At 58.6% G+C, this 23,905-nt stretch overlaps 1 protein-coding gene across 3 annotated transcripts; it reads right to left on the bottom strand.

Annotated features, from left to right (window-relative positions):
* Positions 1-610: 610 nt before the first annotated feature.
* On the bottom strand, positions 611-22,876 carry PDGFA (platelet derived growth factor subunit A). Of its 3 annotated transcripts, XM_017508277.2 has the most exons (7): positions 21,925-22,553; positions 20,401-20,497; positions 15,370-15,474; positions 13,955-14,142; positions 4,413-4,539; positions 3,735-3,803; positions 611-1,868 (listed from the first exon to the last, which is right to left on the bottom strand). In XM_017508277.2, exons 1-6 carry the CDS (start codon positions 21,985-21,987, stop codon positions 3,748-3,750), a joined length of 636 nt encoding a protein of 211 aa, XP_017363766.1. In that variant the 5' UTR covers positions 21,988-22,553; the 3' UTR covers positions 611-1,868; positions 3,735-3,747. The 3 variants fall into 3 exon arrangements, with proteins under 3 accessions (XP_017363766.1, XP_017363767.1, XP_037587171.1); XM_017508278.2 differs by lacking the exon at positions 3,735-3,803 and having other exon boundaries at positions 21,925-22,541; XM_037731243.1 differs by lacking the exons at positions 611-1,868; positions 3,735-3,803; positions 4,413-4,539; positions 13,955-14,142; positions 15,370-15,474 and adding an exon at positions 18,980-20,210 and having other exon boundaries at positions 21,925-22,876.
* Positions 22,877-23,905: the final 1,029 nt, after the last annotated feature.

Here is a 23,905-nt window from a genome sequence, read left to right as displayed (position 1 = left end):
GGCCCCAGCAGGCGTCCAAGGAACGGAAACCAGGGTACAACTGCCTGGCCCTGAGCTTCCCCTCCAACCTCCAGGCTGCCCTGATGAGGATGAAAACAGCACCATGAAGATGAGCTGTTGAAGACAATCCTTCGTAAGAACTTTCCATCAGCACATGGACAACAGACACCGGCCACGGGTCCACAGATGGTCCTCAGAGAATGTGGGGTCAAGATTGAAAGCAACCTCAATAGTCTGTCTTGTAGGCCTGGAGGTGGTGGAGGGGGCAGCCCGGGCAGAGTATGGTGGGCACTGCACATGGACACACAAGGTCAGGTGGGTTCCCTTCTTGGATGAAATTCTTCATGGTCTTCTGGCTGCCCTGACGCTGTGAACTGGCTCATCTGCTCCGGGGAGTGGAGCCTGAAGGATGCCCTTGGCCTAATCCCTGTAGGTGCTGAAGTCCAAGGCAGGCGGGCATCCCACAGGTGCCTACCATGGAGGCAGGTCCAGGGACCCCGCCCAGAAAACGCAGACCTCCATTTCCACCCAACACAGAACCGTGTGACCTGGCAACCGGGGTCTAGACTCGGTGCTAGAAAACCGTACCACAAAATGCTTCTCATGTGCATGGGTTTTGTTGGTGGTATTTTTTAATTTTGGATCAACAAAAAAAGAACATAGCAGGTTCTCAGGTATATAAAACAGGTAATATTAGGTAAACATACAAACTTCACCTTTACAAAAAAAACAAACCACACACACACATTTCTGTTAATACACATAAAGCACAATATATTACCAAAAATAAAGAATTTGGGTTCTGTCCAAACACTGGCAGCAGAGGGAGTGACTGCCACCACGGCACCAGGGCACATCGACAACACAGAAGTGGTAATGCATCGCACGTGCCATGTGGGAGCACAGCATTCTAGGTGAGCGCTGCGGGGAACAAGGTGTCACTCAGCCACAAACAGGGGCTTTAGGGCAGGTGCCGCAGGGACGGCATACGATTGGTTGACGCATAGTTCTTTCCAAATGGCTTAAATTAAAAATAAAGCAGGGTAAGGGAGAAACACAAAGCCAGAAACATTTAGGAAATGATGCATAGGTAGGTATACCATGTTTATTTTAATACATCTCATTAGTTTGCATCTTGCTAGGAAAAATACCGTCGCACTGTCCTGACAGTTACAGCAGCCTGTGTGTTATCGGTGTAAATGTCATCCAAGAGATAATTAAAAAAAAAAAAAAAAGCTAGGCAAAGAGTAAAAAGGAAAGCTTAATAATCACTTTATGGTGTAAAAAAAAAAAAAAATCCACTTAAGGCTCTCAGGAAGGTTTCTGTATGGGCTTAAATACTACAGCGAGGAGGTGTGGTTTCTAAAGTTCGCGTGGCAGTTTCCGAGACATTCCTGCTTTCTGTGTGCCCCTGCAGAGCCCGCCAGCATCCCTCTGGAGTCATTCCCAAAGCAGGCTCTGCATCCTCGGCAGAAAAGCACCTGTGACCACCCAGACAGAAATCCAGTCTGCTGAGATCTCTGCACTTCCATCCTGCAGGAGCGACCCTCCATCCCGTCGAGTTTAGATATTTTTGTGAGTCCATTTTGTTTTTGTCATGTTTTGTGGTTTTGTTTTCTCTCTCTCTCTTTTTGACAAGGAAGCTTCTTACTGCTTCACCGAGTGCTACAATACTTGCTTTGATGTCACATTAAACAAATGTGCGCTGTCTCTTTGTTCTCCAGAGTGTTCTCGGACACAGTTTTTCACGGAGGAGAACAAAGACCACACACTGGCAATAAAGCACCGTACATAGTAGGTTCAGGAATGTAACACGCCATGTACATCCATGTCCCAGGAAAGGGCTGCGGCTCATCCTCACCTCACATCTGCAGGAAGACGGGAGAGACAGACACTGAGACCACCGACCAAGTGAACCACCCAGCACACACATGGCTGTGTAGGATGCAAATAGGGTGAAAACATTTAACCCAATCAGGGATACACAGGGATTTGAAGTTTTCATGAAATTTCCAGAATCACATTTGCCAACATTAGCCATGTTGCAGTACCCTGACCGGAATTGGGATTAGGCTCACAGCATCTCACAGAACATGTCTAGAGACCCAGCCCCATTCTCCCATTGTACAGATGGGGAAAACTGAGGCCAAGAATGGTTCATTTGCCCTTCTCCCTGACTTTCTTTCTTACAGCCTAGGGCCTAGATGTGATTTCTGGAGCTCCGGCAGCCACCTTGGGCCACCAAACCACCCTGAGATGGAGACCACCAGCCAGACAGAAGAGTCTGCAAACTAGGCAGACCTATGCTGATTCTTTAAGAACTCTTCCCCATCCTATGTGGCCCCTCCATTGCACACTCCAACACGTGTGCCGCCTACAGGCTGAGTAAGTGCCAGCCAGGCATGATTAAACAGGAGTACCAGCCTCTCACCATGGGGTCTGTCACCAGCAGGCCCATGGAGGCCAGAGCCTAATGCTCTGGAGAAACAGAACCCGCAAGCAGGCACAAAGCCACCCGCCACAACACGCTTTGGGCAAACAAAATCAAGGCTGACCAGCTGTTCTGGACTGCTTCAAAGACCCACCCAAATGGACAGTTTCCTCCCAAGAGGCTCCTCACAAATGGACTTCACCCACAGGCCCAGGTCCCACATTGCGAACAGGAGCCAGGGTTCTCAGACACCCTCTCTCTGAGAACCTCGTCTCTTCTAAAGAAACTACTTGTTTTGGCTGCCATGGAGCCCCATGTGCCGGGAGGAGGAACCAGGCCAGACAGGGCTCCAACTTTCCCAAGCCAGGCGGGCCAATGCCAAGGACCAGGAAAGCTTGAAACCACCTCCTCCATGATGACGGTAGCTGCCTAGGTCCCATTTCCACCTGGGAAGCAACGTGTCTTGATAGGAGACTGTTTCCCAAGCTCCCTTGCAGTGGAAGGATGGCAGCCCAGAAAAACACAAAAGTCACTGGGAGGGATTTCCAGGATAGCTGTCTAAGGTGTTATTTTGCCCTTTCCCACCTCACTCCTTCTTCCATCCTGGAGCACAGATGTGATTTCTGGAGCTTTAGCAGCCACCTTGGGCCACCACGCAACTGAGGATGGATGCCATCAGCCAGACAGAAGAGGGACCCCGATGGTACCTCAGGACTACCCTCCCTGCTCTGCAATCCCACCTTTAGATGAGTGTCACGAAGCTCAACCTTATCTCGATCCCTGTGCAATCTGGTGTTACTAGCAGCCAAATGCAATTGCCGACACAGTAGCCAACAGCCCTGCATGTTTATAAAGGATTTCCAGATCTATTCAGCCTCCAGCAGTCCTTGCCTGTAATCTCAGTTAAGCCTCAGTTTTTTCATCTGTCAAATGGGGTGGGTGATCCCAGAGAGGCCAAGTGGTCAGAGCTGTCCCATGTCCCACCGCTGCTCAGATTGTCCAGCCTGTTCCATTCGTGTATACAATGCTCCTGCATCCCCGATCAATGACAAAGAGAAGACAGAGCTAGAGGCAGGCTCCCGAGCAGGACTGGGCCGCAGGACTGAGCCGCGGGCCAGGGCGTTCTGTGAGGCAGGAACGGACGGGGAGCGAGGAGACCCAAGCCCAGCAGACACCATCAAGGCCAATCAGGGCCACGTCCCCGCCGCACCCGGCGAAACAGGAAGCGTGATTCGCTGGTGTGATCAGTTGGTCGCACCTCCCCGCCCTGCAGGACTCAGCGTGTCTGGCGGACAGCTCCTACCTGGTTGGCTGCTTTAGGTGGGTTTTAACCTTTTTCTTTTCCGTTTTTTACCTGACTCCCTAGGCCTTCCTGTTAACAAAAGGGCAGGGCGATGAGTGGACTGAGGGACGGCCATCAGGGTGAAGAACCGTAGCAACAAATAACCTAAGGCTTTTCTTTATCTTTCCAGAAGAGAACACCAGCACCCAGGCATGGAGAAACTTCTGAGTCCCCTCGTGCTCCCGGGGCTCCAACACAGCAGGGCACAGAGGCCACTCTGCTCCTAGGTGGAGTCCGCCCATCGGGGTGAAAGAGACCCCAGCCAGCCAGCGCGGCTGTAGTCCTCAAAGCTGTTCCTCCTGCCCACCCCGGCAGGGGCCCTTCTGCAGACTCTTCTCAGCTCAGTCCTGCAGCCCACCGATGAGTCGGGCATCTCATGCACTCGCAGCCCCACTCAGTGAGGCCTGAACATCTCCCGCCAATGCTGCAGCTTGAACCACCCTCCCTGCCGGACACGTGCAGGCCAGGAATCTGCCTCCCCAGCAGACGTCTAGCCTGGGAGCCAGCCAACGATCCCTCAACAGCAGCCCAGATGCTCACAGCAGCAAGCATCGTGCTCCAGGGGCCACCTAACACCCCAAAAGCAAGGTTCCAAGGACCCGTTCTCCAACATAGATGCTGATGAAGGCAGCCACTCACCCGTGTCCTCTTCCCGATAATCCGGATTCAGGCTGGTGGTCGCACAGGCGCACTCCAAATGCTCCTCTAACCTCACCTGGACTTCTTTTAATTTTGGCTTCTTCCTGACGTATTCCACCTTGGCCACCTGCCCGAGAGAACAGAGCCCAGCCATGAACGCCCGTGTGGAGCTTCAGATGACATGACACACTGGGAGCCAGGGACAGGCCGGCAGGGAGGAGAAAGCAGCCTGACCCCTGACCCCCTCCGAGGAACGCTGCCTTATCGTGGGGCATGCAGGAGCAGCAGGTGAGAAAATTACAAGCTGCAGTGCAAGTGTGTGTGTGTGTGTGTGTGTGTGTGTGTGTGTGTGTGTGTGTTTTAGTTTTTTTGAATAGGCTCTCACTCTGTCACCCAGGCCAATCATAGCTATCTGCAGCCTTGAATTCTTGGGCTCAAGTGATCCTTCCACCTCAGCCTCCCACCTATATCACAAGCCACCATGCCCAGCTAATTGTAAATATTTTTTTGGTAGAGATGGGATCTCATTTATGTTGCCCAGGTTGGTCTTGAACTTCTGGACTCAAGTGATCTTCCTGCCTCAGCCTCCCGAAGTGCTGTAATTTCATGCGAGAGCCACCATGCCTGGTGTTGGAGCATGATATTTTTGTCCTATTTTTGTTTAAAATAAACCCAAAGTTTCACATATGCCTGGGGCTCTAAAGGAGACACACACAGCCAAGGTATGGAAGTTTGGGAGTTCTGGGACCCAAGTGGCCAGAGAAAGTGTTTGCTTGTATGTGGATATGCAGTTGGGAAATGTTTTCAAATGCTCACTTTGTTATTAAACAAATTTTAAAAGCCAGGCCGGGCACGGTGGCTCATGCCTATAATCCCAGCACTTTAGAGGGCCAGGATGGGAGGATCACTTAACTCCAGGAGTTCGAGACCAGCCTGGGCAACATAGTAAGACCCTGTCTCTAAAAACGATTTAAAAATTAGTCAGCCATGGTGGCACCTGTAGTCCCAGCCTACTGGGGTGGCTGAGGTGGGAGGATTGCTTGAGCCCAGGAGTTTGAGGCTGCAATGAGCTGTGATCACACCAGTGTACTCCAGCCTGGGCAACAGCAAGAACCTGTCTCTATTAATGGAAAAAAAGAAAAAGAAAAAATGTTGAAGCTGTGGCCCAGCAACGGGGCTTGCAGCTGTATCCTAGCTCGGGGTTGCTGTGGACTTGAGAGTCCAGTTGATAACCCCAGCTGCTGGCCTGATGAGGGCCCCACCTCCCCACCAGCCCCCAGGCAGCAGGGCCAGCAGACCCACACCCAGGGTCCCCTCATGGTTCCCCCAGGTCTGAGGCTCTCCTTGGGCTCAGAAAGGCCTGACCTGGGAAACCTGAGCCAGGGACTCTGGGCTGTCACCAAGGTTGCACAAGGCGACCCAGGAGCAGCACAGGCTGGCTGGCCATGGCTGCCAGGCATAGAGAGCTCAAACGCAAACCAAACCTCAGCTGGGCGCCCCTCTTCCGACTGGACTCTGCCTGTCTGCCAGCCACACCGGCTGTCAATTCTCCAGGAACAGAACCACAACATGGGGGTCCTGACTCCACAGCCCCTTCCTGCGGAGCTGCAGACAGACAATGGCCCAGTCCAGTGTCCAGAGAGGGGAACTTCAGGCGTTCAAGAAGGGCAGCGAGAAATCACTCACACACACATACACACACATATCATGCACACACAGGCCCCGTCACGGGAATGCAACTCCACCCCACACACACGTATATACATGTATAATGCACACACAGGCCCTCTCACGGGAATGCATCTCCACCCCACACACACATATACACGTGTGTAATGCACACACAGGCCCCGTCACGGGAATGCATCTCCACCCCACACACATTCATGCATGCATAATGTATACATGTGCCCCATCATGGGACTCCTACTACACACACACAGTGTGCACGCACACACACTCCTGGCATCAGCAGACCCCTAATGCATGGCCAGGAACCAGGGGGGTAGAGTATTGGCTCTCCCAGCCCAAACCCCAGCATTCATTCAATCCCCCCAACCACCCGATAAGGAGGCAGGACTGGCACCTCCATTTACAGAAAAAGAAACTGAGGCACAGGCAAGCCCTGCTAGGCTTGTCTGCTAGGTTGTCTCGTCTGCCCCCTGGTGCACATGCCAGGGAACAGCCACCACCTTCCTGCCCTCCCAGGCTCTGGGGAACCAGGCACCCAGCTCCATCTGTGCCCACGCAGGGTCTAAGTCCAAGATCAGCCCCTATAGATCACCCACTTCACCCCTCACTGTTCATGGGGAAACAGAGGCTAGAAAGGAAACAGAGGCCGGGTCACCCTCTGAGCACGGGGAGGTGGGGGAATGCACGCCGCCAGGTGAATGAGGAGACCCCAGCCAGGGGCCAGACACCCCCAGCCTAGTGGCGCTGCTTCCCAGGCTGTCAGGAGGAGGGGAATGTTTCCCACCCTTCTTCAGAGGAAGGGACCTCTGGAGACTGGGGGTCATCAACAGGCCCCCCCCATGAGAAGGTCAGCTCTGCACCCTGGGACCAGGTAGGCTCCGAAAGTAAGCCAGCCCCTCTGGGGACCAGGCCTGTCCGAGGCTGAGTTACTGAGTTAATCATTAACCCACAGTGCAAAGGGTGCCTGCAGGCGTGTGAAGTGGTCTGGACTGCCTGGGGCGTGAGCAGACAGCCAAGTATGAGCTCAACAGGTGCAGGGCGTGGGGCGCCTGGGGTCAAGAGCCAGCTCAGAAACACGACCTGGCCTGGGAGGTTTCACTGCGTCACAAAGCGTGAGAGAAAGCTGCCAGGGCACCGCTGCTTCCTGGATGGGGCTGTTCCAATCGGGAGGCCTTGGACCAGTCCACCAACTCCCTCAGCAATCTGCCCCTTTCCCCAGGACAGAATCCTCCAGAGAGAGAACTTTGCAGGCCGTGCAGACACCTCCACCTCCCATCTGTAAAAGGGAAACTGATCACACCCACCCAGGGATTGCAGCGAGGAACAAATGAGGCTACACACACAGAAGCCCCCAGAACCTAGAACAGAGCCAGCCTTCAGGAGTGGGCTACCACCAGCATGTATTCTAACACACAGCCCCGAATCCAAGGCCACTCCCTGGCTCCAGAGCCAGCCAGAGGCTATGCCTGCAGGCCCAGGGCCCCTGTCCCCCAGCTCAGTACAGTACCACCCCCTACCTGGAGTCACGACCATGAAGCTCCGCCTTCGCTCCGCACCCGGCCTCAGCTCCATCCAGGCCAGACCCCTGCCATCCTCGGCTGGCGTCTCATCCCCATGGTCCATGTCCATGCCCACGCTCCTGTCCTACCGCCCAGGCTTGGGTCTGGAGAAGACTCGGGTGTCCAGGGACCAAGCACTGACCACCACAGGCAGAGAGTGGGTCTAGTCACCCTCCCACTAAGGGCCTGGGTTGGGAGAGGCCCAGCCTGAGGATGAACTTCAGCAAAGTCCCAGGAGGAGGAGGAGCAGGGCGACCCTGAACCTCAGCCACCTCTAGCCCTCCAAGCATGTCCTTGGCCCTCTGTGAGTCAAGAACTGCCTAGGTAGGAAGGAACTAGGGATTCCAGCGCACAAAACCAGGCCCAGCCTCCCCTGCCTCTGCAGGGGCCAAGCGCCTTCCTCCCCTCCCCTGGAGGCCCTGGACACAGGTCCCAGCAGGTGGAACAGCACCAGCCTCACATTCTGCCATCTCCCCAGCTCAAAGCACCCACACTCTGCTGCTCCCACCCACCCCAATCTCTGCAGGGGCTGCCAGGTGAAACATGGGGCAGGTGGGCTCTGAAATCTGGGCTCATGGGGATGGGCTTGGGCAGGGCACCGTGTTCTGCTCCCAGCCCTGACCCTGCGGGTGGCACAGCCTCTTTGGTCAACAAGCGGCCTCACCTAGTTCCCTCGGCAGGGCAGATACCGGGGGCCTGGCTCAGCAGGGACGGCCCGTCTGGCCAGACACCAGATGCCCAAATGAGGGGCAGGCTCGCTCTCGTACACTCGAGACGGCCGGCAGCGAGGGTGCGTGGGCTCCCAGGACACAGCAGGAACACTGCCCCTCTGGGCACTGTGTGAAACGCACACAGCACAGCCACTCGTCTGGGAGCCTACTGTCTCTTCAGACAAGCCTGTTTTTATCAAACAAAAACAAACAGCGATTTATGATTGCACCTGTTTCTGAGTATGCCAGGATTCCAGGCCGTTCCGCCACCTCTGTCTGGCCAGGAAATAGCTACATTTTTCTCCCAAGAACACATAATGAATATTGGATTCTCACAAAAACCTCCTCCATAAAAGAAGGTCAAGTCCAAACAACAGAGACGATTATATCCTCAGGACCCCCAGGGGCATTGCTCTGACCCGCAGACCCTAAGCTGGGGCCCAAGTCGTGGGGGGTCCCGATGGCCCTCCCCCTTTTTCCATCCCAGAGATGTGTGCTGTACCTTATCACACCAGACATTCCGATCCCCGAGGCTGAGTTCATCTGGGACATAAGCCACCCCACCTCAACACTCCTGGAATGATAACCCAGAGATGCCGTCATCCCTCTAGACCTGGGAGGCTGATCCCTGCTACTACAGAGCAGGCCCCAAGCCTGCAGAGACCCCCTGAGGAGGGGTTGGGATGGCCACTCCCTGTGAGGGAACCCCCAACTCCAGGTTACGGCCTGACCCTTTCAAAGCTCCAAGACAAAGTATTAGCCATGAAAGAATTCTGACTGACCACACGTGCCCGTCACTGTAACCCTCACAGCTACCCTGTGAGGACACCATCATGGTCCATTTTAGAGATGAAAACACACAGCAGAGACGTGGTAAGCCCCTTGCCAAGGGTCACGCAGCACTGAATCTCCATCCCTAGCCTGGGCTGCCTCTCACCTTTTTCATGGAAAGGAAGCCTAGACTCCAAAAGAGCAGAGCCCTGGCCCCATGGCCCCAGCCGGGGGTCTCTGGACAGAGAATCAGAATGTTACTCAATCTGGATGCTGACTTGGGTCAAGAAAATCCCAGCTGGGTTTGGTGGCTCGTGCCTATAATCCCAGCACTTTGGGAGGCCAAGGCGGGCAGACTGCCTGAGGTCAGGAGGTCGAGACCAGCCTGGCCAACACAGGGAAGCCTGGTCCCTACTAAAAAATACAAAAAATAGCCAGGCGTGGTGGTGTGTGCCTATAATCCCAGCTACTCAGGAGGCTGAGACAGGAGAATCACTTCAACCGGGAGGTAAAGGTTGCAGGGAGCCCAGAGTAGGCCACTGCACTCCAGCCTGAGTGACAGTGAGAGATTCTGTCTCAAAAAGAAAAAGAAGATCCTACCTCCTTCAGCACCGCCCCACGTCCGCTAAGAATGGAAGCAATGCCCAGGCCTCAAGCTCGGGTAACAGGCCCCTGCCCAGCCTGGCTCAAGAGTACCCCCACTCTGCCCATCTAGAGACTACTACACCAGACCCAGAGAGTGAACAGAGACGTGGCTGGGAACGTCTCACCCAGAACACCCCAACTGCTCTGTTCCAGGGTGCAGAGGCCCATCCCTCACACCAGGTGAGCACACATCTTCTGGAAGCCTCTGGCCCAGCAAGGTGGGCTCAGAGCCAGCTCCATCCCTGACACCACAGCAGCTCCAGGGCAGGCAGGTCGAGTCGCAGTGGACGCCCCTGGAGTCACAGCCATGAAGCTCTGCCTTTGCTCTGCACACGGCCTCAAGCCTCAGCTCCATCCAGGCCAGACCCCTGCTGTCCTTGGCCGGTATCTCATCCCCATGGTCCACGTCCAGACCCACACTCCTGTCCTACCCCCAAGGCTTGGGTCTGGAGACGAGTCAGGTGTCCAGGGACCAAGCGCAGACCACACCAGGCAGAGTGCGAAGAGACACCCACCCAGCTGGGAACCCTAGCCATTTCTACCCCGGGCTGCTGGTCAGTTTCATCCTGGTGATCCCATCAGGGCCTGCGCTGGGCAGTGACCACTCCTGGCCTCATTATTGTCTTCTAACAAGAGACCTGTGAATGTTGACAGGAAGGGCATAAAACTGAAAGCAGGAGGTGCCATACCCAGCCTGGGTGGACAGAGTGCCGGAGCCCCTCCCGGCCAGCCCCAACTCTGATGACCTCAGCTGACCCCACGCCCACGCACGGGCGCCAAGTCCCAGCCCCTGGGGCCCATCTCCTTCTCGCCAGGTTGACAGCCACCCCCATCCCCAAAATGGCAGGACCAGCCTCCTGGCTCGGCCTCCACAATGGGCCTCCTGTTCCCTCTGACCTTTGTCCCCTCAGCCAGAGCCCCTCCGTGTCTGAAGTTGGATGTTTTCCTCCAACCCTCAGATGGGTGGGCAGGGAGAAGACGCCTCCCAGAAGGGGGAATGTTGGGGAGCTGGTTCTGAGGAGGTGGAAACCAGGCCACCCGGCTCTGCTGCAGGACACAGCCCCGAGGACTTAGGACACCCAGTTCTCTCTTGGGCTGACCAGGACCCTGTTCTGGCAGATGAGACCCAGAGGCAGAGCCCTGGTCACAGCTCCAACACCGCACAGAGCAAAGCAGGAGCCACTGCCGGGCCAGGGGCAAGAGGGGGAAATTTGGCTCTCACCCCTGACATTGCACTGGCTGGAGGGTGCTGGAGAGCTCTCCGCCCCACCCAGCCTGCTCAGGGGGCCTGGGGAGGGAGGAAGCATTGCCCAGTGGGGCCAGGCCCACCTATCCTCACCCCACGACAGGCAAGGTGGGAAAGGCGGGGGGCTGCCCAAGGCTGAGCCCATGGGCTAAGACCCTCTCCCCACACATCCAAGGCTCCCCCCACACCCAGAACTGACATGAGAATCCCTCATGAGAATAAGACCACAGGTATTCCAGACTCAGATTTCACAAGGGCCTCCAACATACAACCAGGGAGGATGCCGAGACCCACAGAAAGGCAGAGTCTGCACCCCAGAGAGGCACACAGGATGGGGGTACAGTGCTAGGCTCCTGTCCAGGGGGCCTGGGCCACCTGGACCTGGGGGCCCGAGTTAAACCCTCCCTTACCCTCCCCTCCCTTCCCTGACCCCCAGTGGTAAATATCCTCTGAGGACAGAAGGGTTCCCCAGACAAACACACGGGGCTTTGTAAGGGGAGTGTTTGGCCTTGGAGATCCCGGGCAGTAAGATGTGGAATCTGCTTACTCAATACCTAGGGCACCATGGAGGACCAAGTCCCCAGAGGCCAAGATAAGTCCCAGTTATGGGTCTAAAGTGCCTGGTCATGTGACAAGGAAACGGCCCAGAGTTGGCTGCAAAGTCCTTTACAAAGAACCCTCTCCCCCCATCTCCCTCCGGAGCCTGGAGTCACAACAGTGGGGCAGGGAGGACGTGAAATAATTCTTTTCTAAAGTCAAAGAATGGTTACTAATGTAGCCCTCAAACTGAAACCCTCAAACATCATTTCAGTGGCTGCATATTCCAGGAAGAGCAGGCTCAGTCGTCACCAAATCCTTGGCTGACTTGAGCCCAGGGAGTCCAGACCAGGCAGACCAGGCTGGGCAACACCGTGAGATCCCAGACTCTACAAAGAATTTAAAAATTAGCCAGGCATGGTGGCATGCATCTGTAGTCCCAGCTACTTGGGAGGCTTAGTGGGGAGGATCGTCTCAGCTTGGGAGTCCGAAGTTGCAGTGAGCCATGATTGCACCACCACATTCCAGCCTGGGCAACAGAGCCAGACCTGTCTCAAAAAAAAAAAAAACAGAATCCTCAGCTGAGACCAAGCCAGATGGCTCTGTGTCAAAACAATGGCCTCCTGGACTGGGGGCTGCGCCCACCTGTGCCCACCTGCACCTGCTGATCAAACTCATGGGTCCCACAGCCCAGGTGGGAGCATTAACAGCACTTTAACCCAACTGAAGCCAGTTTCCAGGGAGAGGAGCCCTATGAGAGCCCACCCTTCCCAGATGGGAGCTCTGGGGACATGCCAGCCCCAGGCTTCACGGAAACCAGAGGACACCTGCAATCCTGTCCCAAAAACAGGAGACTGATGTCTCCATAGGGACTGACCCCAGACACAGGGAACCTCCCTTGCGAACAGGACAGCAGCAGCCTCGGCTCTCTCAGAAGGGCGAGTACCTGCCTCAGACCCACTGCAAAGCTGAGGAAAATGAGGCCAGAGAGGAGCAAACACAGGTCAAAGCCAGCCCACCCAAGACGCTGTAACCGTGGGTCTCCGGGCACACTTCCCTGAATATAGCAAGAAGGGGCCCAGCCAGACAGCCCTGTCCCAGGACCTCAACAACTCAGGACCCTACAGCAAGCTCACCCGGCTGCTGTTCCTCCCCCAGCGCAACCCAGGGAGGAAGGCCCTGCTGTGGCGGAACGCGAGTGCCCCCAGGATTCTTCCGCTAAAATCCCAGCTTTAGGGGATAGCATTAGGAGGCGGGGTGTTTCAGGGAAGCCATTAAGCGCCCTACCACCCGGCCTTTTTTTCTTTGTAAGGGAGAGTCTTGCTCTATTGTTCAGGCTGGAATCACAGATCACTGCAGCCTCAGCCTCCCAGACTCAAGTGATCCTCCCACTTCAGCCTCCAGAGTAGCTGGGACTACAGGCACGTGCCACTACGCCCAGCTAATTTTTGTATTTTTTGTAGAGATGGGGGTCTTGCCATGTTACCCAGGCTGGTCTTGAACTCAGCGATGCTCCAGCCTCAGCCTTCCATGGTGGCTGGGACTGCAGGTGTGAGCCACCTCACCTGGCCTGATCAAGTCCTAGGAGTGGAGCCTTCATGAATGGAATTAGTGCCCTTATAAAGCAACCTAGGGAGCGTGTTCACCCCATCCCTCACTCTGAGGGCAGAGCACAAAGGCATCATCTATGAACCCAGAAAACAGGGCTATAGCAGAGACAGAGTCTGCCAGCGCCTTGATCTTGGACTTTCAGCCTCCAGAACGCTGAGAAATCCATTTGTTGCTAATCAGCTCCTAGTGGATGGAATTCTGCTACAGCAGCCTGAACAGACCCAGGCACCACCACTACTTAAAGAAAGAGGGGCTCACCCTGGGATTCCGCGGAGGGAAGTCTGGACTCGGGCCCACCCCAAGCACTCTCTCTTCTTCTACTGGGTTGCTTTAGCAGGGCAACTGGGGGGACCTCGCCCACAGGTCAGGCACTTCAAGAGGCAATGCAGGCTTTGAATGCCCCCCACCCCTCCTGCCATGCACCATGGTCCCCCACTGAAGAGCCTGCAGAGGACTCCCAGGACCCAGAGATGCCAGACACCTTCTGGCTAAGCAGCTAGACACCCTGCAAGGCCCAAAACAACTCCCCAACTGTGGTCTGGAGCATGAAAAGAAGGCCCGACTCATCGCCAGAGAGCAGAGTGGAAGCTCCAGCCTTTCCCTGCACCCCCAGGCACTCCTCTCCTCCCTGGGCCTCAGTGTACCTGCCAGGGAGATGGGAGCACAGCTGTGCACCCCCCACCAGCCATGCCAAGAGCAGTTTGTGGCCTGCCAGGAGGGACCGTGGCTGCCTGGTAGGGGCAGCCCTTGGGCCTGTGGGGCAGGGCTCACCTTAACGCTGCGGTGGTGGACGCGGGAGGGCTGACACTTGACGCTGCTGGTGTTACAGCAGCCGGTGCAACGCTTCACCTCCACACACGGGGGCCAAATCAGGAAGTTGGCGGACGTGGGGTCAACCTGGCTCCGAGGAATCTCATAAATGACCGTCCTGGTCTTGCAGACAGCGGGGACGGCTTCCTCTGCAAAGGCGGGGGCACAGTGAGCAGTGACCCAGCACAGTGTGGCCCAGCATGGGCACCGGCCTCTGTGACCACTGCCCCACCCCATGGCTTCGGCAGCTCCAGCTGGGCCTTGGGGGCAACCACGGTGAGCCACAGGCCAGGATTCTCCCCAGGCAGCAGAGGCCGAGTTGGGAGCAGAGGTGCAGAGGCTCAGAGGCTGGGTGGGCGGGAGCACCACACAACCAGAGGAGCCTGGCCCTGTATCTGCAGACTGGAGGAACCTGACCAGGCGGGGCCAGTGCCCAGCAGGGAGAGGTGGAGAGGGGGACTTAGGCCAGGTGGGGCCAGTGGCTGAGGGGGCAGAGGGGAACTTAGCAGCAAATCTTACAGCACTTTCTGGGGTGCTCTGGCCTTCAAGACTTGTCTAAAGGGTGCAAAATGCAGAACCCCCACAGCAAATGTCACCTGGGAGGGCCTGCTTGGTATCATTTGGGACCAGTCACCCACACATCACACTTTAAGGTGGAGGATACAAAATCCATCTTCCTGGAGGAAACCACAGCTCACAGAGGGGGGTCCACTTGCTCAGGACCACACAGCCATGAACAGCACCAGGGCTCACCCCAACAGGTGGGACCCCAGAGGACACAGGACTGGGGTGTCAGACCTCACCTTGTCCCAGGCAAGAAATCAGGGACTGGCCCAGGGCCTCCTAAACCTGCTAGTTCCTTCTCAGGGGGTTGGAGGGGCATGGGGCTGCTCTGTAAGAAGGGAGAAAATGTCCCCCAAATGGATGCCTGGGAGGAGCACTGGAGCCAGCCATGAATGGGGCAGGGCACTCGGGGTACAGTGAGGGCTCTGGGGGTGGGTGGAGGGGGCAGCCCCTGGGCACGCAGGAGCACAGTGCTTACACCGCAAACTGGAAATTAAGCACAGCCACGTTTCCAGCAAGGCTCCTGGGGACAGGCCCCAACAAGATGGGGCACTTAAGGAATTTATGATGGCTCGTCTCCCCTGGAAGTTCTCTTGGCCCAGACTAGGACTCCAGGAGGAGCAGGCAGGCTGGAGCAGGAGACACTCCCAAAGGAGGGAGGTCTCCAGAGAGGAGAGAGCCAGAGGCACCAGGGCCAAGGCCTATTTTAAGGAGGAGGAAACGGGTGGCTCGCCTGAGGCCACAAAGTTGGGAGAGTGGGCAGCCCCTCCCCACCCAGCCCTGCGCAGCCCACAACGGCCTCCTGGACTCACCAATACTTCTCTTCCTTCGAATGGGCAGGGGCCGCTTCTCAGGTGCATGCTTGATGGCATGGACCCCGTGAGCTCTCAAGCTGGTGTCCAAAGCATCCTCACTCCCTGCAGGCAGAAGGAGAGCACTGTGACTGCTCCAGGCCTGTGTGCTGAGCCCGGGGCCTGTCCAGCCGTACGTCACACAGACCAGCTTTCGGAGCCACTGGGGAACAGGGATCGGGCAGTACAGCCCCCCTTCCCCGCTACGAGAGGCAGGGGATCCCCTGGGAGAACCTCTATTCCCACCAGGGCTCTTCAGATATGCAGGATATGAAGCTACAGAAAACACCCCATTAGCACAGAGGTCCCCAAATGCAGGGACCTGTGACAAAGCTGAGGGCCCCAAGGGACTGCAGGTGGTCTCCTCTATGGCACCCCATCCCAGGTAGTCCAGGTGAGGGCTGTACCTCTCAGGGTCAGGAGAAGCCGAAGGCTGCCCGGCTCACCCCACCTCCCTGAGGGGTGCAGGGCTAAGCCAGGCCCCACCCCTGTCTGGGGGCTGGACCAAGGGAGAAGCAGAGGCAGCTTAGGTTTCTGCCTCCCTCCCTCCCTGTCGCTGAAGCGCTCCTTGAAGAAGTGGCTTAACTTTTAAGGGGCACTGGAAGCAGCCAGACTGGGCTGTTGGCCAGACCCCACTCCTCTCTGAAATGAGTCTACTCTAGGGCCAGTGGCCGTAAGGAAAGACAGCAGGGCACGTGGCCTCTCGTGGAGCCTACACTGAGGAGTCCCCGGGGCCTGACAGAGGGAGGCAGCCTGCGAAAGGGGTTGAGAGAAGCCTGAATCTGCCAGGCGTGTTTACAGCGAGGCGGCCAGGTGTGGGTGGTGCACGGGCCCAGAGCCAAGACCAGCACTGACCCAGGAGCAGCACCAAGAACCCTATTCCCCACCCCCACCAGTGCACACGCCCCCCCGCCCTGTCACAGGCACTGAGGGCTACGACAGACAGGCTGGGAGAGTTTCAGCTCTCTCTGATTCCAGCAGCAGGAAGAGGACCCACAGTCCTGCCCATGGACACTGCACGAACCTGGGCACCGTGGGTTGCTCTGGGCCTCCTTGCCTTGGCCCCCTGACACCAGCTCAGGGGTTTCTTCCCATCTCCCTCCATCCTGCCTCCCCAATATATAACCAAGGGCAAACAGGCGTTGAGACGGTGAGCCTCACAGCCAGGATGTTCCAGAGGCACAGAGATCTCCCCAACCCCTCCTAGGAAGCTCAGGACGTCCCAGTCACCAGCACAGACGGCTAATGGGCTCTGCACCTCCTAGGTCCGGGACAAGCAGCCCAAGGCCTCTCTCCCCAGCCCACCGAGGCACCCATGACTGTCCAAAAGCCAACCGGAGAAATCTCAGCTTCCTCAACGCCCCCAAGACGCCCGAGACCTGCAAACCTCACATAAGGTGTGAATGGCAAAGATGAAGCCTGCCCAGAACCTTTTTACTGAAAATGACTCAATGTTCCAATGCCACTAATTTTTTTTTGAGACCCAAAATAAGATCAGAACTACTCACGCAGTAAGAATTTCCCATCAACCGTTACAAGCAGCGTTTTTTTTTGTTTTGTTTTTCATAAAAAAGTGACATTTATGAGTCATATCCTGGTGGTGGCCATCTTGCCATGGCCAAACCAAAGAGCGACTGGTCCGCTCTCCAGTCGAAGGAGAAAATTCAGTAATAACCCCTATGCATTAGCTGCTTTACCAATGAGTTAGTGTCTATGTGTGCGGTGGCTGCTATCACTTCTTTCCAACTGAGGAAACTGAGGCCCAGAGAAATATAACAGGACAAGGAGGAGTGGCTCGAAGGAGCCTTCGTGGTCTGCGTCCACAGTGCACAGGCCCCATTCCCCACAGGCCTCTAGCCCTGGCTTAATAAACAGAGAAGACAGCACCCCTACTAGTTCACTGACCCCTTGAAAGCCTGAGTTGGCAAATTTCTTGAGATGACAGACAGAGGAGGAATAGCTCCCGTCCCTTTGCCCCTGGCTCAAGATGCCAAGAGCAGACCATGCTTTCCAAAGCCACCCTTCTGAGCTACGCTGGCTGAGACATCGCTCACTGATTGTAGCAGCCGCTCACAGCTCACCAAACACGGCCCTGGCCAGCAAGAATCACTCCTAAAACTGCTCCCGGAACAGTTAATCAGGAGGCTTTGCCTTTTGTGTTTTAGGCACAGATGTCCCAATGACAACTCCAGGACGGGGAGAATCTTCCAACCATCAGTCCTGGTCTGACACGACTGGCCCGAGAGGGGGATATTTATGTTATCGGTCCCTCAATGACCCCCCGGTGCCAGGCCAGACTGCTTAGGTGAACAAAGCTCCCCAGCTGCCCCTGCACACAGGACAAACAAGCCCTAAATGCTGGCTGCCTATCATTAAAAGACCACATGCTGGCTTCTGATCTACAAGCCACAGGTGAAAAAGCTTCACTCTTCACTCCAGCACACCCTCTGAATAAAATGCTCCGGCTCTGGCAGGATGGTGAGGAATCCCAGGGCCCCTGCTCCTCCAGCCACAGCCAAGGAGCGGCCCAGACCTCAGCCAGTGCCTTGCTCAGTGTCCCCAACTGTACAATGGGACACAGCCTGCAAGCTGGCAGGAGCCAAGTGCCAGTCACAAAGCCCCACCCACTTGGGGGAGGAGTCAGCATAGCTGGGGAGCACACCTGGGGTTCCTGAAAGCCTCTTTTCTGTTTCCTACAGCATAGGCCTCAGAGGCACCCAAAGCCAAGAATGTCAGCCTGGAAGGGTTCTACAGGAATTCCAAGGGAAAGTTGTCACATTGGGTTTCTCCCAGCACCCAGCCCCTTCCTCATGAGCCCTGCACTGTCCCCTGCCCGTAACAGACCAGACGCACCTCTAGATCTAAAAGGGAGTCCAGGAACCGAAGGGACGCTTACCCCACAAGAACTGACCACAAGCAGTTTACAACCCTCCCTATGAGAGAGCAGGAGGTGAGGAAAAGACACCCCCTACAAGCTGGAGAAGCAACCAGGCCTCTCTGTTCCTCAGGCCAGAGATTGTGGGTTCCTCTGGTTCCGTTTCCCGCCAGACCTGGGGAGGTGACTGGACAAGGATGAAGGCAACCCCCCTGAGTCACAAAAGATCTCCCACCAGGGGCAAGGCTGGGGGCGAGAGAGGAGGCAGATGCCACCCCCACATTCAGCCTCCCAGACACAAGGAGAATCCCATTCAGACCCCAAAACATCTCACGGAGATGTGAAGGCTGATGAGATCTGCTCTAGTCATTCCCTGGGGCAGGAGGAAAGAGCTCCCAGGACGTGGCTGCAGGGAGAATTTGAAACCGGCTGGGAGGACTAGCTTGGGGCATCCTAGTTGTTTTCAGTTTGGACCCCACGACCTAGAAGCCCCCGGTCAGGAATGCCATCAGCATAACCCCACGGAGCCGCAAAGCTAAAGGCGATAATGGGTGGGGGTGGGGGAGGCGGGGCTGCCAAGACCAGAATAAGAATAGTCCCAGCAGAAAGTGAATGGCCCATTTCCCTGCGGCTTCCAAAGACAGTCCCAGGAGGAGCCTCATCTGCGAGCACCCCCCCCCCAAAAATAGCCCTGAAACCTTCTCCGGGAAGCAGTCTCTCCACTTTTCGAAACCCATCCAAGACCAGCGAGATTCAGGCAAGTGTTCCCCCTACACACACATACCAGAGCCAAATCCTTCTCCCCAGAGTTATCCATGGAGGGACCTGATCAAAATCCCCCCGCCCAACTGTGCTCTGGAGTGAAACACTACCGCCCCCGATAAAGATCAGCCCAGGGATTTCCTGGGTCAAGAAACTACAGAAACCATCGGCCTTGTTAGAAAATGGTTTTGGCATGAAACGAAAATAGTTCAGGCCTCTCCACCACCATAATTAGGTACAAATTTCCAAATGACTAGACCATGTGATTTCACTTAATCCCCCCATACCCCCCCTTTTCCAGAGTCCTCTGCAGGGAGAGAAAAGTCTTCATTTCACGTAACTTCTTCCAGTTCTGCTGCCTTTAGCTGCTCTTTTTAACAAGTTTATCGCAGGCCCCCTTTTGAAACCAGCTAACGAGTTCTTCCACACGAGGATTTCCCTGGTTAAAGCTCAGATTGGAGTTCCCCCGCCAAGTGTGCATTTTGAAAAGGGCGCCACAAGGACCTGGAAGACCTCGCCTTCTGGGAAGGGGCTATCTAGCCCTGAGGGGGCGGGCGGCCACCCTACACCTTCGCCCCTCCCACCCAACGTGGTCCACTGGGGTCCCCCGGGTGTGAGAAGCCCCTTTAACCCTTGCCAACCCGGGTCTAGTCCAGCTCTGCAGCTGACATTCGCTCCAAAACTCTGTGCTCGCAAATAAGCTGTTTTCTTTAGTGACTCGGCCTCAGGGCCTGAGGGTGAGACACAAAAATAGCCCCCAGGCAGCAGATGCGTCCAAGGCCCGGCTTTTCATTAGGTAGTGAACATAGAAAGACACCGGTCTCCCGCAGCCACAAAGGCCTAGCCCTGCGGCAAAAAACGCGGCACCAGCTCCCAGGGATTACAAAGGTGCCGGGCCCTGATCCGGGGACCGACTCCGCCCGCCCGTGGGTCCCGGAGGCGCGCCTGCCCTTGGGGCCTCGCTCCGCGGGCTGTCCGCCCGGGGCACTAACCAGGGCTCTGCGCCCAGGGCCTGGGGGTGCTCCCGACGCTCCTCCGGCCCCAGGGCAGGCGGGGGGCCCGCACACCAGGCGAGGGCGCCGCGGCTGAACTTTGTGTGACACACGCGGCGTTTTCCTTCTAGGCGAAAACAATCCCCGGGCAAGCGAGCAGCCCTCGGCCGCGACTGGGAGAGAAAGTGGCGACTGAAAGAGAAACTCCTGACTCATCTGCCTGGGCGCTTAGGGAAGGGGATTGGATTCTGACCTTTCGGTGCGCTGCGCGGCGCCCCGCCCGGCCCCAGCTCGGGGCGCACCGGGCGCACAGGCCGCCCGCCCCGCACCTCCCCGCGCGCCAAGGGAAGGGGCGCGATTTACCTACGGAGTCTATCTCCAGGAGTCGCTGGAGGTCCCGGATGCTGTGGATCTGACTGTGCGCCAGCCTCTCGATCACCTCGCGGGGGATCTCGGCTTCCTGCAAGCAGAAACCACACGGTCAGCGCCCGCGGCCCAGGGCCCGAGGAGACCCCGCGAGCGCCGGCCGCAGCCCCGGCCCCAGACCCCGCGGAGCCCTCGCCCCGGCCCTGGAACCAGAAGCCGGGGGTGGGGCTGGAAAAAGACCACGAATTCTCCACCCCCATCCATGGTCTGCCCTTGGTAAAATGAAAGTCCCCCCCGCTTCACATTTTCAGACAAAAGCCCCCGCACTCCGGCCCCTCCGCCCGGGGTGTCAGTTACAGACGATCTGGGGGCAGCTAGGGGGCCAGGAGTTTCTGATTTAAGAGTGAGATCAACATCTAGAAAGATCAAGTTAAAATGCGTCACGGATCGGCGAGAGTCACGGCAGCCCTCACACTTTAATCCAGACAGGGCTTAAATTTCACGCCCGGAATCCCGGGCCGAAGCCGCGGAGAGGTCTCTCCGTCTCACAAACACACGCGCGCGCGCGCAGACACACACGCACACACACGCGCGCACACACATTCACTCACACACTCGCCCCACCCCGGGCTCCGGCCCAGCCGCGGCCCTAGCGCCGACCGAGACGCCCAAATCCAGCCTGCGGGCGGCTGGGAGAAGCCTTCAGGGAGAGCGAGGGTTAAACTTCCACCTCACGCAGCTCTCCCGGGCCCGCAGAGACCACCCTCATCTCTGGCCTCCCCCACTCCCCTTCCTGATTTTTAAGGAGAGTCGGGGGTCGCTGGGGAGCCTGAAGCACTAAGTTCCCACGCCGGGGGCTGTGGAAAGTCATTCATCACAGCAAAGGTCCGGGGGATGGGGATAGGGATGGGGATGGGGGGGCGGGGACGCCGCGGTGGGAGGGTGCGGGCGCCTGGCCCGTCCCCAGCTCTCCTCGCTCAGCCACCTGTAAGCAGGACCCAGCCGGCGGGACTGCGCCGGTCCTGCGCCCCGCCGGGCTTGGGCACCGGGAACTGGGGGCTGCGGCTCGGCGCTGCCCACCTTTCCCGGCCAGAGGCTTCCGCAGCAGCCGCCCCTACCTGTTTATCGGGCGCCCTTCCGTCCTCCCCAGGCTCCGCCGGCTCACACACACACACACCCCCTTCCCCGCTCCCCACACCCCGCTGCTGCAGCGCCCGCAGAGCCCCAGCTCCCCTTCCCCGAAGAGGCCCCCGCGCCCCCCGAAGTTTCTCCCCACTCGTCCACCTCGCTGATCCCCGGTTCCCCCCGAGGCAGAGCGACGCAACACGCTGGAAACTCCCCACACACACTTAGGCATGGCAGAAAATAGAACCCAGTTGGGAAAATTTAAACACCGACCACCCTAGCAGAAACCAAAATGCTCTCTGCAGAGCCTGTGGCGTCCCAGCCGGCGGGCGGGCGGGCGCGGGGGGTGTGCGCCTGAGAGCCGGCGCAGAGACTGGGCGCGGGGGCGGCACCCACCTCGGCCAGAGCATGGGCGAGGTATCCGCAGCCGAGTAGCAGCAGGCAAGCCCAGGTCCTCATCGCGTCCCGAGGCGCTGGCGGCTCGGCGGAGAGGCGAGGCCGCGGGGCGGGCGCTCCAGCCGGGCTCCTGTGGCGGCGAAATTCAGTACCATCCCTTAGGGAGCGCGGCCCAGAGGAGGGTGGCGCGGGGAGCAAGGAGCTGGCAGAGCGCGCCCGGCGCGAGCAGCGAGTGCGGAGAGGCAGGCAGCGCCAGCCAGGAGGAGGAGGAGGAACGGAGTGCGCGCCCGTCGCGCTGGGAGCCTCCTGGGCCGCCGGGTAGGGGGTGGGGACGGAAGGGGCGGAGGGCGGGGGCTGGGCTTCTTCCTTGGTGCGTTCCCGGTGCTGGCCGCCGCCGCGCTCGTTCTCCAGCGCTGGCTTCAGGAGCGACCCGGCCGGTAATTCTGCATATTTGCGGGCATCGGCCCCCGAGAAGAACTCCGGAGGGAGGCTGGGGCCGCCGCCGCGCCACGGATCACCTGTCTGGACGCCCGGCCAGGCCCCGGCTGCTGGCTCGCGCTCTCCCTGCGGGCTGCCAGCGGCCCTGCGGGCCCACCGCCGGCCCCGCGCTCGCCTCCGGCCTCCTCTCGCAACCGCCGCCCGGCCCGGCACAGCGCGGCCCAGCACGGCGCGGCCCGGCGGCCTGCGTACGCCCCTCCGCGGCGCGCCCTCGGCTCCGGCGCCGCGCTCCGCCCTCCGCCCGCCAGGGCCGGGCAGCGCCCGCGGCCGAGCTGCCTGGCAGCCGCCACCCGTACGGGACCTCGCTGCGCAGCCCGCGCGGGCCTGAGGGCGGGCGCAGGGCCCAGTCGGCGCCTCCGCCGCCGCAGCCGCCGGGAGAGAAGGAGGAGGAGGAGACGCAGGCAGGCCCGGCTCGCCGGAGTTGGGCGGGCTCCGCAAGGCGCGCGTGTGGAGCCGGCCGGCGGCGAGGAGAGGGTTATAGCGCCGCCGCCGCGCCCCTCCCCCGCCCCCGCCCCCGCCCCCCCCTCCGCCTCCCCCGGATTCCGGGCCCCGGACCCGCACCTCGGAAGCACGCGGGGTTCATGCGGACCCGGCAGGGCCCGGACGCCGCCGCCGCGGCAAGGAGCACACACGCGCTCGCGCAGGCAGCTAAATCCATCAAAGCCCCGCGCCCGGCTCCGCGCCGGGGCTCCGCGCCCCTCCCTCGAGCTTGCCCACCCTCCAGTGCCAGCTGCAATCCTGCGGCACCGGGTGGGGAGGGAGGAGGCCGCCGCAGAAGCGCCGCCGTCGCCGGCTCGCCTCTCTCGGGCCCCAGCGGCGGCAGCGGGCAGCGCCCAGAGCTGCTGCGCCAAAAAGGGCGAGAGAGCCGGCCCCCGCCTCCGCTCCGGCCGCTCTCCACTGTTGGGATCCAGGGCCCCAGCCTTCCCCTCTCCATAAAAGGAGGGGGAGTCAGTCGTTGGGGAAGGCGGGGACGGGTTTGGGACACTCACCTGGCGGCCGCCACGCGCCCCCGCCCAGGATCCGAAGCCCGGGGCATCTGAATGAGGACCCTCCACCCACATTTCCACTTGGGAACGAGCCCAGGTCGGGGGAAGGGGCTGCAGCCCGTCTCGTCCCCACCGTGGGACCCCGCGCCCCCCAGACCCCTACTCCCGCGCCGAAGGCAGGGCCACGCTCTGAGCTGGGAAGTCGAGGGGGTGGAATAAAAAGGAGCCACCGGTGAGGGTCCCCGGGTTCTGAGCCTCCCGCGTCGGGATCCGCGGGACGCGCAGAGCGCCACCTCTGGCCGAGGCGCAGCTCCGAGCGCTATGCGGGGGAGGAACGCGCGCAGAGGCCGCGGTCTGAGCGTGGCTAGACGGCTCCCACTCCGAAAAAGGGTGGGTGCGCCCGGGCGGGATGATTTCGCCTCCCTAGACCAGGTGGGATTGGACCCGAACTCCGCGTCTAGATGTCCGTCAGTGCCCTGCTGGGGAGGTCTACGCGC

This window comes from Cebus imitator, unplaced genomic scaffold (assembly GCF_001604975.1).
Source record: "Cebus imitator isolate Cc_AM_T3 unplaced genomic scaffold, Cebus_imitator-1.0 Scaffold388, whole genome shotgun sequence".
Lineage (NCBI taxonomy): Eukaryota > Metazoa > Chordata > Mammalia > Primates > Cebidae > Cebus > Cebus imitator.
Note: the sequence above shows the minus strand (reverse complement) of the source record. Positions and strands in the feature narration are given on the sequence as shown.

Bases quoted from the DNA above. Each gene is read 5' to 3' on its own strand.
- PDGFA (XM_017508277.2), bottom strand. From the start codon at position 21,987: ATGAGGACCTGGGCTTGCCTGCTGCTACTCGGCTGCGGATACCTCGCC. The intron at 15,475-20,400 runs GTAAATCGCGCC...TTCTGCCTGCAG, and splicing joins CCTGGAGATAGACTCCGTAG to GGAGTGAGGATGCTTTGGAC. The intron at 3,804-4,412 runs GTGAGTGGCTGC...TTTTGTTAACAG, and splicing joins TTATCGGGAAGAGGACACGG to GAAGGCCTAGGGAGTCAGGT.